General features: G+C 33.0%; 3 protein-coding genes across 10 annotated transcripts in view; 1 reads left to right on the top strand and 2 right to left on the bottom strand.

Moving 5' to 3' along the window:
• Positions 1-6,070, bottom strand: part of LOC106690955 (flagrante delicto Y) — a 24,574-nt gene extending 18,504 nt beyond the window's left edge. For 2 of the 4 annotated variants that reach the window (XM_014436566.3, XM_024361441.2), the window contains exon 1: positions 5,677-6,048. In XM_014436566.3, the coding sequence (XP_014292052.1) occupies positions 5,677-5,926 (250 nt within the window). In that variant the 5' untranslated portion in view covers positions 5,927-6,048. Of the gene's footprint in view, positions 1-5,676 lie in introns of all 4 variants that reach the window. The other 2 variants (XM_067044727.1, XM_014436565.2) reach the window with 2 other exon arrangements.
• Positions 6,071-6,855: 785 nt separating this feature from the next.
• The window catches only part of p120ctn (adherens junction protein p120), a 53,989-nt gene continuing 45,148 nt past the window's right edge, over positions 6,856-15,696 (top strand). The window contains exons 1-2 of one of the 5 annotated variants that reach the window (XM_014436571.3): positions 6,856-7,002; positions 7,125-7,321. The gene's annotated coding sequence lies outside the window, so the exon portion shown is untranslated. Of the gene's footprint in view, positions 7,322-15,177; positions 15,315-15,696 lie in introns of all 5 variants that reach the window. The other 4 variants (XM_014436569.3, XM_014436568.3, XM_014436570.3 and 1 more) reach the window with 4 other exon arrangements.
• LOC106690953 (uncharacterized) lies at positions 11,321-12,025 on the bottom strand. The gene has a single exon (XM_014436563.2). The coding sequence runs from the start codon at positions 12,023-12,025 to the stop codon at positions 11,321-11,323; it is 705 nt and encodes a 234-aa protein (XP_014292049.2).

Below are 15,696 nucleotides of genomic sequence, written 5' to 3'. Positions count from 1 at the left end.
TATATATATTCGTAGATTAGAAAATTAACAACACACTCAAAAGATACGACTCCATCCCAGCCAAAATAAATTTAAAATTCCAGGAATTGTAGCCATTGGGAGGAGGGGGTGAACATAATGGGACACCCTATATATAAATATTGATCTAGGTAGTTTGCTAAAAACATATTAAATTAAAGATGGATGTACTAATGTAAATGTGATTAATTGAAGTAAGAAGGCGAATTAATTTCCTGAAGCAAAAATAGCATATTAAATTAAATACTAAAAAGAATGGAAACTTTAACCAACAGAATATTTCTGTTTGTACATTCAAAAAAGAATAATCTTGTAAACAAAATTATAAAAATATCATACGTTTACAGGATCATAGGAGTGCAATCAGTGAAGAGAAACTTTTTATAGTGACAATTAAACATGTATTTATTAGTATTAACTGACTCCCAGTGCTTCCCTAATAATAATTCTAATAATTCAGGATTAACTGAAAATGAACAAAATAATGGAATTATCTCATATAAAATATTTTTAAAAAAATCGAATTAAAACAATAAATAAACTTCAAATTTTTTTTCAACATGTCTGCAGCCATTAATTGACAGCATATTACTGATATTATAATACAGTTCTCTATTAAATGATATAACTGTTCTTGGAGGCTATATTTATATCAGCTATACAACTAAAGTAGAAAACCTACAAGAATAAACAAAGCCAGTTCATAGATGGCAAGAAAATACATCTTGTTCTGTCTCATTCTGAGGAATTAATATCAATTTTGAGACTTATAATTTTCACAAATAAGGAATAATCTATGCTATAACTAATCATCACATAGCAGATGATGTAGTCATTGCCGCAAGAATCCGGGCAGCATTAAAAGGAACATTCCAGGAATTCGAAGAAGCAGTATATGAATTGGGCCTTAAGGTGAATGAAGACAAGACAGTGGTACATGAAAAGCTCAAGAGAGGATAAGGAAGAGAATAGTAAAGTGACGTTCAGAGACCACAGTTTCAGTTCTGTAAACCAGTTTAAGTACCTGGGAAGCCTGGTTACAGATGATAACAAAGTAGAGAGTGAAATAGAGGCCAGGATAGCAGCAGGAAATAAATGTTATTCAGTAAATACTAAATTTTAGAGCTCTCTCTAAAAGGATGAGAGTGGTCATTTACAAAACCATCGTAAGACCAGTAGTGATCTATGGGGAAGAAACATCCCCCTAGACAAGAAAAGCAGAACAGATTCCCAAAAAGATGGTTTATGGCAAACCAGATAGAAAACGGACAAGAGGATGTCCCTGGATCAGATGGCTGGACGATGTGGAGGATTTGAAGCTCTTGAAGGTCGGCAGATGGTAGGAGAAAGCAAGAGACCGGGTAGACTGGTTGGCTGTTGTGGAGGAGGCCCGGGTTCTAGCAGGACTGTAGTGCCATAATAATAATAACTAATCATTTACCTATGTGTTAAGGAAAAAATGTCCCCAGTAGTGTTATCTGTTATAAAGGCACTTTTTTACTAATTTCAATTATCAAACGAAAAATCTAACCTGGAAATAAATTATTATTTGGTTTAGAACAATTATTAAATTAAATCGGGAATTGCTCATGTTCAAGATGATCATTTAAAATATACCAACTGAATAACACTTGACTATTCCTCTATTCAGACATACAATAAAAAATAAATAGCACAAATATCTGATATGTATGAGAGGTACCAGCTGGAGTTTTTTAACTTAAAATAATTTCCTTTGTCGGCATACCAAAGATACCGCCGGACCTAGGCAAAAACCCGTCGGCAACAGATCTAAAGTAATGTACAAAGACATATAGATAACAGAGGGTATGTACCCTCTGGGAACCATTAACCGTCTAGGCAGAGCCCTTATCGTTCACGTGGCCAGTTTAGACATTAGAAAGTACGGAGAAATAGCCGCCGTAATGGATAACAAATAAACACCCCTTATCTCACACGGGCCTCTCTAAAAGCCTCGGGAAACATAAAGTAAGCCGCCAGAAGCCGGTTTTCTTCAAAGAAGAAACTTTTAAAGATGAAAGGTAGGACTTTCGTCGAAGATCATTGGACCTTCTCACCCCCTCTGAAAATAGAGGACCCAATCAGAGGACAGAAATCAAAAGAAGGAGGAGTCAGAAGGAGAGGGGAGAAAAGTAACAAAAGGGCAGGAAAAAGAGTTTTGGAAGACAGTCAACAACAGTCAAGGGGAGACAGGCAGGGTGGAGGAGTCAAGACCTGAAGAGAGTCGAGGTGGACAGAGTCTGGTAGGAAGGTTGACGGAAGGACAGACTGGGAGAGTTTGAGGGAAGCTGGAAGAGATGAACACCTGAAGTTAGGACGGAGGAAGAGAGAGCGGCAGCCAAGAGGCGAAGATGTACTGAAACAAGTAAGACCTTTTCTGTTGTTATTTGAATGGCAAGGATAGAATTTGTAACTTAGAGTCAATATAAATATCAAAGATCTCAACTGGTACTTCTCAATTCATTATCTTATAATTAAGGTATAAGGAAATAAGTTTACCACGCTCTCTCATAGTAGTATTCTTAATATAATGTATATAATTGTAAATATAAAAGATGTAACAAAGAATTTACTTTATAATGAATAATCCCTGCATGCCACCTCATATATAATAGCATAGTAAATTGGTGAACACGATACCGTTGGAAAGGAACTCCAATTATTAATTATGATATTCATATCTAGCATACCACGGCGAAGGGGTTCAGCCAGATGGTGCTAGGGGTTGAATTAAATATAGCGCATCCCTTTTCAGTCAGTTCCCATCAGGAACCGACAGAGATACATAATACAAATAAATATAAATACATAATATAAATATATAAATACAGATACATATATTACATTAATATATGAATAAATTTCATTATAATACCTGTACGGGGAACCCCCTAATCGGGCTTAGAAACCCCTAGCCCCGTACACGGCATATCATACATCAGTTTTGATGTGCAGGGCAGTACTTTTTAGTAAAAGAAAAACAAATCAGATTTCTGATGAAAATAAATATAATAAAACTACTTGGAGCATAACTGGAATTTCAATAATAATAAGACTAAAGAATACATACTCTAAGAAAGGATCAATTATTACATAATGGTTTACTACTACAAAGTACATAATACTGATATACAACAAAGATCCTGAATAAGATGAACAGTAAGAACAATGTTAATTACTTCATTCAAATAATGATTTTTCCAACAACTGTAGACAATAACTTTCAATAAGTTAATAAATATTTTAACGCTTCACCAGGCATTGGCCTCTTTGTCTCAAGCATCAGAGTTAGAATTTTCCATCAAAAACAGTTTGGTTACATGCCTCTAGAAAGCGGAAAAAACATAAGTGCCTCAGAGTAGTTTGCTAGCATGCTCTCGCCAAAATACATTTATGGTGGGAAATACAAGATCATGGCTCATAGATGGTACTAGCCTTGGGTTAGCATGTTCAATGCTGTTGAAGATTGTCTTCCGATTATCAATTTATTGGTATTTTTTTTCATGTGAGAATGGTTTGTGTTCTTTAGTATTAATATTTAAAATATTAGTGAAATTTAAATATATTTTTTAAATACTCGCCAAGACAGCAATAGAAATTACATGAACAAATCAACGGAATTTCCTGAAAAGAAAAATTGTACACACACACACACACACACACACACACACACACACACACGTAAACCATATGTATATATTGTTATATTTCAATATGTTTATGACTTGAATTAAATTAAAAAGTAAAATTTATTATATCTAGTATACAGTTGTGCTATTTTACATAGTTTAGGTTTCATCCAATTATTCACAATGTATTCATATATCTTGTAATTCTACAATTAAAAAAAATATATATATATTTCTGCGAAGTTGTATGTATGGTCTAGATCAATATAATTATTTGTAAGTATATGAATAGTTAGGTTAATGCCTTACTTATTATCAATAAAACATACTTATTTCTTAATACAATGTATCCACCTTGTATCTATATAAAAAAAAAAGTATGAAAAAAAATTATGACCAACATCCATTATATTAACACAAAAATAAATCATCCTGCATCTCGAGGCTTAGACCTCTTAAAGGGATACCATTGTTACGTTTTTAAACTGTAATTAATAATAACAGAAAATGTATTTATAAATCAACAGTAACAAAGAATACAAAATTAAGATAAAGTGAGACAAAATAATAGAATCACAAAAACTGAGGATCATATTTTTATGATTGAATCTTGGGATAGTTATATTCCTACTAAAAATAAAGACATGCTTTTTTTTTTTTTTTTTTTTTTTTTGAAGAAACTAGCATGCATTAGTTCATATAGGAACTCATTAAAATATACTAATTAAGAAATTGAAAAAATCATAAAATTATACTCCTAAAGCATAAATACACCAGAAGTAATATCTAATGAAGGTCATATACTCATTTAAAGACAACATATTTAATAAAAACACTGGCTTATAATAAAAACTCGACCATTTGTTCTGTTAATAAAATCACTTTTAACTAATCATCTTAAAAATTTAAATCCCAGAATAGTTTGCATAGTCAATTATTGATAATCTTCTATTAATAATTCAAAAAGTTTCCTATCTAATTATTAAAATATGATATACTTCTAAAAGATAGAAATATGAATTCTTATACATAACAACGTATCAATTTTCAGTTATGAAAAAATACGACATTATACAACCTAAAAACTAAGCTAAAACAATCAATGATACACAATACAATTGGGAAAAACAAACCACTCTATATTTAACAAGTTATTCTGAAAAACATTTAAACATGGTTCAAATCAATGTCAACATTACTTCTATAATCATGTATAAATGATGTTCTGGTGGTCAATCAAATCTAACTTGACTTTCTATATTTAGAAGTCAAGAGAATAAATCCTCTACACTAAAAATTTAGGGTATTAACACTAAACCCTAAAACAAAGAACTATACAACTCTATTATATACCTCTTTAAAAAAATTTGAAAATTCAATCAAAGGACCCATATAATTCACAACAGAAGCTTGATTTTTAAAATTGCATTAAATAGAAAAATATTTGTTAATGTATGCTAAGAAAAACTACATGATGAAATGGTTGCACAAAACTTCTAACAGAAAAAAAAAACAATAACTTAATTTTTAGGCTAAAATGTATTTTATACCTAAAAAATTAGATCAGTACCTAAATATCAGAATATGTAATAACACACAATAGGATCATAAAATAACAATAAATAAAAATCAAAACATGATAATAAATAATCAGCAGTAGAACTGTAACAATGTGATTCAAAACAAGCTAGATAGGTTGCAAATGTGAAGATCCTATGGACTTCATGAAAAATTCCTAAAATGAAACTTTTTATCATTTAGTGGTTGAACAAGCAGTATATAGCAACATAGCTGAATTTATAGCTAGAATAATCTAATTAATTAACTGGGATATAAATGAGAATTAGGAAAAATCAACATAGATAACATGATAAATAAAACCCAATACAATGTAACATTATGGACCATTCAACTATAATTCCAACATATAACTAGAAGTAAATAGTTCACCAAGTAGAATCATTGAGAATTTAACCACAAAAACAAAATGAAATATTAATACACATACCCTCTTTAGGTTTTTGTCCTTCCAGAGGTTTCAGATTTTGAGTTTCCTTAATCCCTTTCCTTTGAATGCTAACCTTCGGTTTTGGTGCAAGTTCTTTCCCTTTATTTTCCTTTTCAGAAAGCTTGGTTTTCTTTCGGGCCTCCCTTTCTTGTTCACGTAGTTTCAAAACTTCTAAAGGATCCTCATCGTCAATGTCAAATAATTCGAATCGGTTCTTAGTGACACCGATTCCGTACTGTGTTGTAGACATGATTAAATTCTGAAAACTGAGAGTAAGGCGTTTATAACTTCGTCTATTAGATTTGAAATGTGCTACGGAGCAAAATGGCGACAATCTAAAAATCCCACGAGGTTAACCATCAGCGCCCCCTGTAATATCTATTATCGTTTCTGATAGCTAAAAATTTGAAATGTTGACTAAAGCATTTACTTTGATTATAAATTCAGTGTTTTAATAACATCAATATACTGTTATCTACAATGAGTTGATTTTTTTTTTTTTAAATAAAAAAATTTCTTTCATTATATTTTCATTTATAAAACCCGGCAAAAGCCAGATACCAAGATAAATAAAAAAGCTTTGATTTTTTTAATATTTAATTATATTGTTAATAAATTGACAGCATAGGATTATTTTGTTCGCATTATAATGTTTTTAATGTTGCCATAGATTACATCCTAATCAGAATTCATATTTATGTTGAATAGAAAAGTTGTTATCATTTATTCATAATTATCTTTATCGAAAATCAGATTGTTTCACAAAATTATGACGTTATTTTGATATTTTGTAAGAAAGCTATATCAATACAATCATCAATAAATATTTTCATACTAATAATAAAAAATTTACTTTTTCTTACCGAACATATTTAGTAAATCTTGTTTTATGTTATTTTATTAACTATTTACCTTGTATGAGCTTTGTGTATCAAAATAATATTGTACAAAACATAAGTACATCAATTCTTAACCCCCCCCCCCATACTGTATTGGGAGTGGCTCCACTTCTAATAACTAGCTCTTGATTTTCTTATAATTAATGTATACACATGACATGTTTACAAGAATTTATGTTTTAAAATGTAAAATAACATTATAATCCTGAAAACTGTTCAATCTAGTGATATATTACGAATAATTATTTGTTAAAAGAAGGAGAAAATGGTGAAGTAAGATTTCACTGAACTGGCAACATTGATTGACTTGATGCCCATTATTAAGGGTCACAATAATTTAGAGGATTGAACTAGAGAAATGCGATTTAGTATTTTATATTTTGTGAGTGAATTGACTAATTGGAATGCGTCTTTAAAGACACATTAGGTCTGTCTCTTTATCGAAATCAAATAACGTAATGATCTCTCAGTTTCTGTAAGAATTACTGTACCTTAGCAATCTGAAGCGTTTACTTTCGTTGACATCAGTTTTTTTTTTGTTTTTTTAAGTGTTGTGAGGTGTGGTTGTATTATATACTATAGTAACTTAGTTGACAAACTTTTAACCACAAGGAAGTTTTGGAATACCATGATTGTTGCTGATGCTTTTCTATGTGAAAATTTCAGTGTAATTAGCCCAACAGGTCGATTTTCTAAGATTATGCTTGAAGATAGCTAATATGTTTTTACTGAAAAATAATCTAAATGTGAGTATTGTTATATTTCAGTAAGTGTCACTCTTGTGGAATTTATTTAATAGGAATCATGTATTTTCATACTAAGCTGTTTGATAAATTTCCATTGTTTTTACCCATTATTAATACAAATATATTTTGCTTTTAAGTTATTTTATTTATTCTGTCTTCTTATTTAAAACTTGAAATACTTTTGTTTAATCAGTTGTGCTTTAGTTCGTGTTACTACTATAGTACTTGACACTTGTGTGTCTGTTTAGGTATTAATTGTGTCTGCCTCACTACAAAAACAAATAATAATCATTAAATTGTTAGTCTCTGAAGCTATACATGTAATTAATATATATGTTTATAATATCAAAGTTGGATATTGATGTTTATTCTGCTTGTTGGATGACAATTTGTCAAATCTATATTTATCTAATGAACAACATCTTTTAAGTGTGTAATTTAAAAGAAAAACATGGTGGTCATATAATAAAGTAACAGAGGGTTATAATAATTTAAAGGTAAGCCATAAATACAATTATTTGGGTCCACTAATTGGGGTACGTACTTAATCTGCAGAAACTTCAGGGATCAGCTAAATGGATATACAAGAAAAGACGAGATACTTAAAGACCTTTATTTGGAGTTATTTAGTAAAATTTATGTAGAAACGGAAATCCTTTTGTACAGGTATAAGACATTGTAGACTTTCATGTTTATCAAATTAAAAGTCTCTACAAAAATAAACTTAATTTAATTATTATAATTTTTGGTAATATAAATTATACCATTTTTGGTGGCACACACATCAAAATATTTCCTAAAAGTTTCCAAATTGTTTTCACACAAAACTCTTCGAAATTAAACATTTCATGATCCTTCTCATTATCCTAGTGAACTGCTTGTGGGTTACTATATTCTTTTTGTTAAAATCTTAACTAAGTCTTTACTCAGCCATGAGTTTCATAACTTTGTTATCATTTATGTCTTTATTTTGGAAAACAAAGCATCTCTTAATTATTGAGCTCAACTACCATGGATATAGCTGTTACAAAGTTAAAACGTTTTAATTTTGTATATATAAGTTGTATATTTGTTATTTGATACCTGCTGAATTATACCACTTGGAGTGGTGTCATTGCTCATCATTTCCAGTACCATATGCCCTAGTCGGTATTATTGTAGCCTTATAGGTAGCCATTGGCAAACACTCCAGTCTACACCAATTACCACTAGTAATGAAGTACCAAAATATCTGTTTGTGAAACTGTGTTTTCTTTATTGTAACAAAGAAGATTAAAAAGACGTCATAAAAATTCCTATGGTGGAAGAATGTTTTCTGGTTGGAAAGGGGACAAATATGGATTTCTTAATAAAATATTAGTCTTGGTACAAGTGACGCATCTTTCTCAAGTATTTTTAGTTTGAATGGAAACAAAAGTAAGATAACATAACCACCCTAAAAAACAAAGTTATACTGTAATACCAATGAAAATTCTCATATTTCTATCATTTGACTACATGTTAGTGGCATGGAGTTGTTTGAATAGAGTGATTGTCAAAGACTGCCTTAAAGGGCCATCAATTATCCTCTATGCCAAATGTAACATTGCAAGTGTGAATTCTAGTATGGATTTTTTGAAGTGAAAACAGAGCTACTATAATTCTGATGCCAATATTATTCATTTTTTCACTGTTAACCTTATTTTAATTTAACCTAAAAAAAGAAAATTGGCAAATATCAGGCAGATTTTAAGAGAGGAAGGTCGTCCACATTGGATCAGCTATTCTCACTGAGGTTGATGTTGGAGAAGTATAAAGAAATAGAATTGTCTCCCTTCACTTCTTTGTTGATCTGAAAGCTGCATATGACACCTTCACTTGGCTGGAGCTTTACCGAGCCAGCCTGAAAGTAAACATGCTGATAAAATTGATTTGTTTTGTGAGGATAACAGTGTCTAGCCCTAAGTACTGTATGTATTGGAGCTGATCTATCTTAGCTCTTTGGCATGAACTGTAGTGTAAACCAGGGAGATGGTTTTGCCTCTTTTTAACGTGTCGGGAGTGAATGCAGTACAGATGTCAAGAATCCAGTTTCATGCAACCCTGTTCAACAGCACAGCCCAGCTGAATGTGAGAAACTCTACTATTATTTGTTTACCTGTTGTTCATTTGTGATATGGTTTTTGTGAATTCATCTCTTTTTCTTTTTCAAGTTATTATTGCCATATTTTGCCAGAGTTTTAACAATCAAATTATAAAAATTTGCAAAACTGCTTTACATAGAAGAAAACACAGTCAAGTATTTCTAAATTTTGGGCCTGACCACGCATAATGAATCTTTAGGTAAGAGGGAAAAAATACTTCAAAGATGCTAATTGTGAACTTCAATGTAACTGCAACTGCTTATGGCTTATGACCTCGTAGCTGGCTGAATTTGATTTTCTCTATCATGGATAAAATGGACTATTTCATTGGTCCAAGATAGAATCAATAAATATTAATCATTCTGAAAAAATTAACGAATCAAATTTAAGGAGTGTATATTAAGCTATTTTAATTTCCGTTATATTTCCTTTTTTGTTTGTTTACTTTTAATTGGGATTTTTTTTTTTTTTTTTTTTAACAAAAATAAAACACTATTTTTTTATTTAATTATTATTTATTGATTTTGTCCAGGACTGACGAAATAGTCCATTTTGTCTGTGTAGGACAAAATCAAATCCTCCCCGGAACATACTGCTTATGACTATCAAAGCCATGGGTATTTGATCACCCTTTGATTATTTTTGTTTGCATTCTTATGAAGACTGAAAGCTTCAATTGTTGCTTTAAATGAGCTTAAAATTGAGTTTTAATAGAACTCTTTATGTTCAATCCAAAATACTATTTTTAAAAAACCAATAATTTTTTTCCAAATGATGAGCAGCATTTTGTTAATATATCTTTACAAACATCTGTCCAGTGATGCCCTGGTGAAACCTAAATCCATGAGACCAGTGTTTATGCAATCTTCCTACCTACGTTTTGGCCTACCCCTAGGAAGTTTACCCATCAGTTCAATGTTTATTAACATTTTAGGGATCTGTTTGTTGCTAAGCCCTACAACCTTACATTCCCATCTTATTCACTATAATGCTATAACCTAAATTATATTTACCGGGTGTAACTCCCTCAATTAGGCATTGTGTAACCTTCTAAATTCTCTGGTGAACTCATCCTTTTTTGGTTCAAGTATTTTATCTAATAATTTGTTTTCGAAAACCTTAAGGCTCTTTCCTTAGTATAAGAGGTCATGTTTCGTATACATAAAGATCAAAAATTATAATTATGTAATAAACAAAATTGTTGGATAAGATTTTGTTTATCGTATCTAATCTAAGAGAAGAATAAAATCTTAATTTAGGGGAAGTGTGACGAGTGTTATCTCATTCTAAATTGTAGATACTCACTATCAGGATTGCTTCTGTATTGGACAAGTACTTCCTGTATCTGATGCTCCTTGTCAATATCAACATAACCTTTTGTATTGGATATATTTAAATAATATGCAATCCTTTTTTTTTTTTTTTTCCTACGCCACAGGAAGTGGGCTATTACGCCATTTTCCCTCTCGCAGCCCAATACAATTTTACTCTTCCTCCTAGTTGGTCCGGATCTCGCTCAACATCCTCCAGACCAACACACACCAAAAGATGGTCCCCATCCATGTCCCCCATATTGCATAGTGGACATTTCGGGGAATCTACGATGCCAATTCAATGGAGGTGTTTTTGGAGCAAATCATGTCCTGTTACTAGCCGAAAACAGGCCACTCTCTCAGCTCTGCTAAGATTGCCGGGGATTCATTTATCCTTATCCAGTAGGCTCTCCCACTTCTTTCCTTCCGCTTGAACTTTGTGTCTAGCACTTGTTCTGTCCTTACAATAAGAACTAATAAGTGATTTCACTGTTCTGTAGGAAAGTGGTAGAACAGGCTGGTTCTCTACACAATCAAGTGTAGCCAGCTTGTCAGCTTGCTCATTACCATCTATGCCAACATGACCTGGTATCCACTGCAGAGCTATAGCCCTTCCTTTCTTCATGATAGCAGCCATGCCCTGCATTTTTTCTGCCCTTTTCTTCCGTGGATGACTCTGCGCCACCTGGTGTTGTTAATTTTTGTATTACGGCTTGGGAGTCGCTGAAGATTACCTTGTTATCATTGCATTCAATAGTGGCTTCCATCGCAAAGCAGATAGCCTGCATTTCTGCATCATAATTATCACATCCAGCTCCAACAGGAAATGACAATTGGAAGTTGATTGAGTATACACCTGCTCCAGCTCCCTTGTTAATACCGGATGCAGACCCATCGGTATAAATGTATAGCCATTCCTCAATGGGGTATAGCTCATAAATTGTTTTTAGTGCAGCAGCTCTAAGCTCGGGTTCAGGGCAATCTTTCTTGATACGACCACATGCCAGTTTGAGTCGCCCGTAGACTTCAGCGGAATTGTGCTTTGGCATGTAGGAGTTACTTATATTCTGCCTATCATCAGTTGGTAGGTCTATCTGGTGAAGCATTTCCTCGGCTTTTGAAAGAAAAGTGCGATGGGACCGCAGTCGTTCATTCACTTTACGATAATCCAACCAGTGTTCCTCTCGTCGCATAAGCTTTTCATAAAGACACAGACCAGTTTTCTCCCTCCTATCCTGTAAGGGTTCAAGACCTGCTTGGAGTTCCATAGCTGTAATGGGAGTTGATTCCACACCGCCAGTGATTATGCATAAGGTTTAATTTAATTTAAATAAAATTAATTAACTTAATTTTGAACTTTGTCTAACTTTTCTAATACTGCTTTGGAGGAGTTTATTAAAAGTTCAGCTCCATACTCCAGATTAGGCCGTACGTAAGATTTGTAGGCCGTACTGAGTACGTCTTGGGATGCTCCCCATTTAGTCCCTGTTAGTCTTTTCATCAGCTTCAGTTTTGATTGTCCTTTCTGAGTTGCTTTATGGATTTGTTATAGCCAGGTCAGCTTAGAGTCCTTAATAGTGTGATCCCTAAATAGCTTGCTTTATCAGTTCTCGTTAGTTCTTCACCTTTAAAGTATAAATGAACCTCATGTTTTTTTGTACTAAGGCTAAACACTTGAGACAGTTTTTCATGGATTAACTGCCATTCCATTTTCTTTCAACCAGTCGTGTAGCGTGTTCATGACTTTATTTAGAGTTTCTTCCAGACCACCCATACTAGAACTTGTTCCCCAGATAGCCAGGTCATCCGCAAAAAGAAGTGCTTGGATCCCTGGGTGATTAATCATTATCCTCTCAACTAGATCATTAATCATTATGTTGAATAAATAAGGACTTAGGACTGAGCCCTGTGGTACACCTTGTTTGGTTTGCCGATAACTGGACACTGAACTACCATAGCGGACCTTCATAAATCTCTGTCCCAGGAAAGATCGAATCCATGAGAGGAGATTGCCACCTATACCCATACCTTTCAACTTAGTAATAAGTTTTTTCCTCCATATGCAGTCGAAAGCAGCTTGGAAGTCAATAAACATTACAAGTGTATGTTGTCTTCTTTGGAAGCCATCTTTCACTTGAGAGAATCTGGCGACCTGCTCAACCGTGTTTCTCGTTTTCCTGAAACCCGCCTGTCTGTCTGAAAGAAGTTTTTTTGGCTCAAAATATTCTTGTAGACGCGCTATAACCATTCGTTCAACCAGTTTACAGAGTGTGCTCGTGAGAGAGATAGGCCTGTAACCGTTGATATCGTCAGCTGGTTTTCCATTTTTTAAGATGGGTAGTACTTTCGCTTTCTTCCATTGTGCTGGGACATGGCTTTTTCACGTAAAATTTATAAATCTTAAAAGGGTATCTTTTGCTTTCTCTCCCAAGTTTTTGAATAATTCAGGCAATAGACCGTTTGGACCAGCACTTTTCCCCATTTTTAGTTTGCTCAGAGCAACATCCAATTCCAATTTTAAAAAGAGTGAACAGAAAAGCATTTTAATTAAATTTAAGCCACCCGGATTCTCTAATAAGTCTTGGTTTTCTTTTCTGATATCAGGAATCATTTCTGACAGTGTAACATTACTGATCTTGCTATAGTTCTTGCAAAACACTTCAGCTATATCCTTCTCAGTAGTAACGAACATGTTCCCTACTTTAATAGGCTCATATTCTATAATTTTCTCTCCGTTTATCCTCGAAATAAAAGCGTGAGCCTTCTTTCCATCCTTCCCGAAGTCCATCTCCTTCAGAAAGTTATTATATGTTTGTCTTTTGGAACAGATAATGGCATGTCTTAATTGGGCACTTGTCTTTCTTAGCACCACCATTTCTGACCTTAGCCCTGTTTTCTCTGCACGGCAACGAGCTTCGTCTTTTGCCTTTTTAACTTTTCTAGCTCGATATTCCAGTAAGGTTTAAATTTTCGAACTTGTCCAGGAGGAATATTTCGGAGGGCACATTTCAATATAATTTTTGTTAAAGTTTGGGCAATTTGATCAACATTTGGGCCCAGAATCTCCTCCTTTATCATGATGTTCGTATCTCTCCTGTAATCGTAGATTACAGCGTAACTGATAGATGGCAGAGAACAATGTCAGGGTCCATCTGGTCACCTTTATAGGAGAGAAATGTTGGTTGCTTCTGCACATTATCTACGAAATCACATTGTCCCGCATAGATAAGATCTTCAACTACATCACCTGCCTGATTATTCGTTTTATAACCCCAAATCCATGAGTGTGCATTAACGTCTCCCATCAGTAATGAGTGTTCGTCCCAGCCTTCCAAAAGATCTTCAAGAGGCAGCTTGTTTCCCGGTGGGCTATAGATAAAATAGATCTTCCTCATGCATCTCCCATTCCATACTTTGGCACACATCGCCTCAGACTTTTCTGTTGCAGTCATCAATTATATCGATTTTAGCGACTAGATGGTTTTTAACATAAACTACCATTCCTGAGGTCACTTGACGTCCACGTGTCAATATTTTCATTTGGTATCCTTTTATACTTATAAAGTCTTTTTCAGTTGAAGCTCCACATTCGTAAAGACCAACAACGTCAATATTATATTTTTCCAAAATAATCTTCAATTCTGTAAGTTTATCATCTGCTAGACCTCCACCATTCCAAAAAATAATTTTGATCTTGGAGTTTTGATGACCTTTAGAAAGGCCGTTTGCATTACGGTTAAGTGCCGTTGTTGTCATATTCTGTGGGCTGTTGTGGCGAGAGCTACTGCTCATTTAGCGCTATCCAGGGGGCACGTGTATCAATGATACAGACGCGAGCTGCACTACTCCCCTGTATGCAATCCTGATATCAATATCCGATATATTAAATTATTTTAATTATAAAAGGATTTTAAGGATTCAAAGGTTTTATGGATTAAAATTTAATCTGAGTTTCCTACCTTGGTACTGAGGCACATTATCAAAAATAAAAAATATTTTGCCTTTTTTAACTATAAAGAACTACTGTTTGTTTTAATCCAAGTTTTTGACCTCGATACTGGGCACAACTTTATCAAATTAAAAAAAAAAAAGAATCGTTCACCTTTTTATAATTTTTACTATGAAAAACTACTTAAATATACTAATTCATTAAAAATACATTATGATGAAAGCGAGTTTATTCATTTGCAAAGAAAATTAATGTACAAATAAATAGACCATAGTTGTTTCTCTAAAATTCTTGCGTACGTCTTGCACATTAACTTAATTTATTTCTGTATCTACTGTTTTCAGGAAATTTTTTTTAAGCTTGTCCTTGTCAAAGACTGCTACATCATCAGATTAAACAAAAATCTGTTTAGTAATGTACCTTAACCAACTGACAACTCTTCTCAATCTAATTCTATTTTGATCATTTTAGATATAATCTGGCAAGGAGAGTGTATCAGTTTAAAAGACATTTATGCTGCTTAGTTAAAAAAATAATTTAATTAAAAATTAAAACATAAAGATGGACAGTTTTTGGCTGTTAAAAACTGTTCGAAAACCATAGTTGGGGTAAGTTAGTATTTAATTTAATACATTCATGTGTGTATAGGTTCGTATGTGTAGTAAATAATTGCGGTAAAACTTCTTCTAGCTGACACCTTTCCTCCAGGAACATCCCTCGTTATAGACAATTTTCAAGTATCTCAGCCTAAAGTTTAGGAATTTGGACTCCTTCTCTTTGTTTACTCCTATCGTGGACTCAGGCAGCTAAATTTAATCACCAAGAGATAAATTTACCCCCTCTAAACAGACACTTGCAAAATTTTGGAAATTAATAAAACTAAATTTAATTGCTTGATATATCTTATGTGACTTGAAATTGTTCTTTTTTTTTCGTTATTAAACCCTAAAGTCAACACCGTAATCCTATCAAAGAATATATTCATTTTTA

Source organism: Halyomorpha halys, unplaced genomic scaffold (genome assembly GCF_000696795.3).
Source record: "Halyomorpha halys isolate HHAL.00 unplaced genomic scaffold, Hhal_1.1 Scaffold1991.1, whole genome shotgun sequence".
NCBI lineage: Eukaryota > Metazoa > Arthropoda > Insecta > Hemiptera > Pentatomidae > Halyomorpha > Halyomorpha halys.
The sequence above is the reverse complement of the archived record's forward strand: the minus strand, read 5'-3'. Positions and strand labels throughout refer to the sequence as shown.

Excerpts from the sequence above, each read along its gene's own strand:
- LOC106690953 (XM_014436563.2), bottom strand. The coding sequence starts at position 12,025 with ATGGAACTCCAAGCAGGTCTTGAACCCTTACAGGATAGGAGGGAGAAA.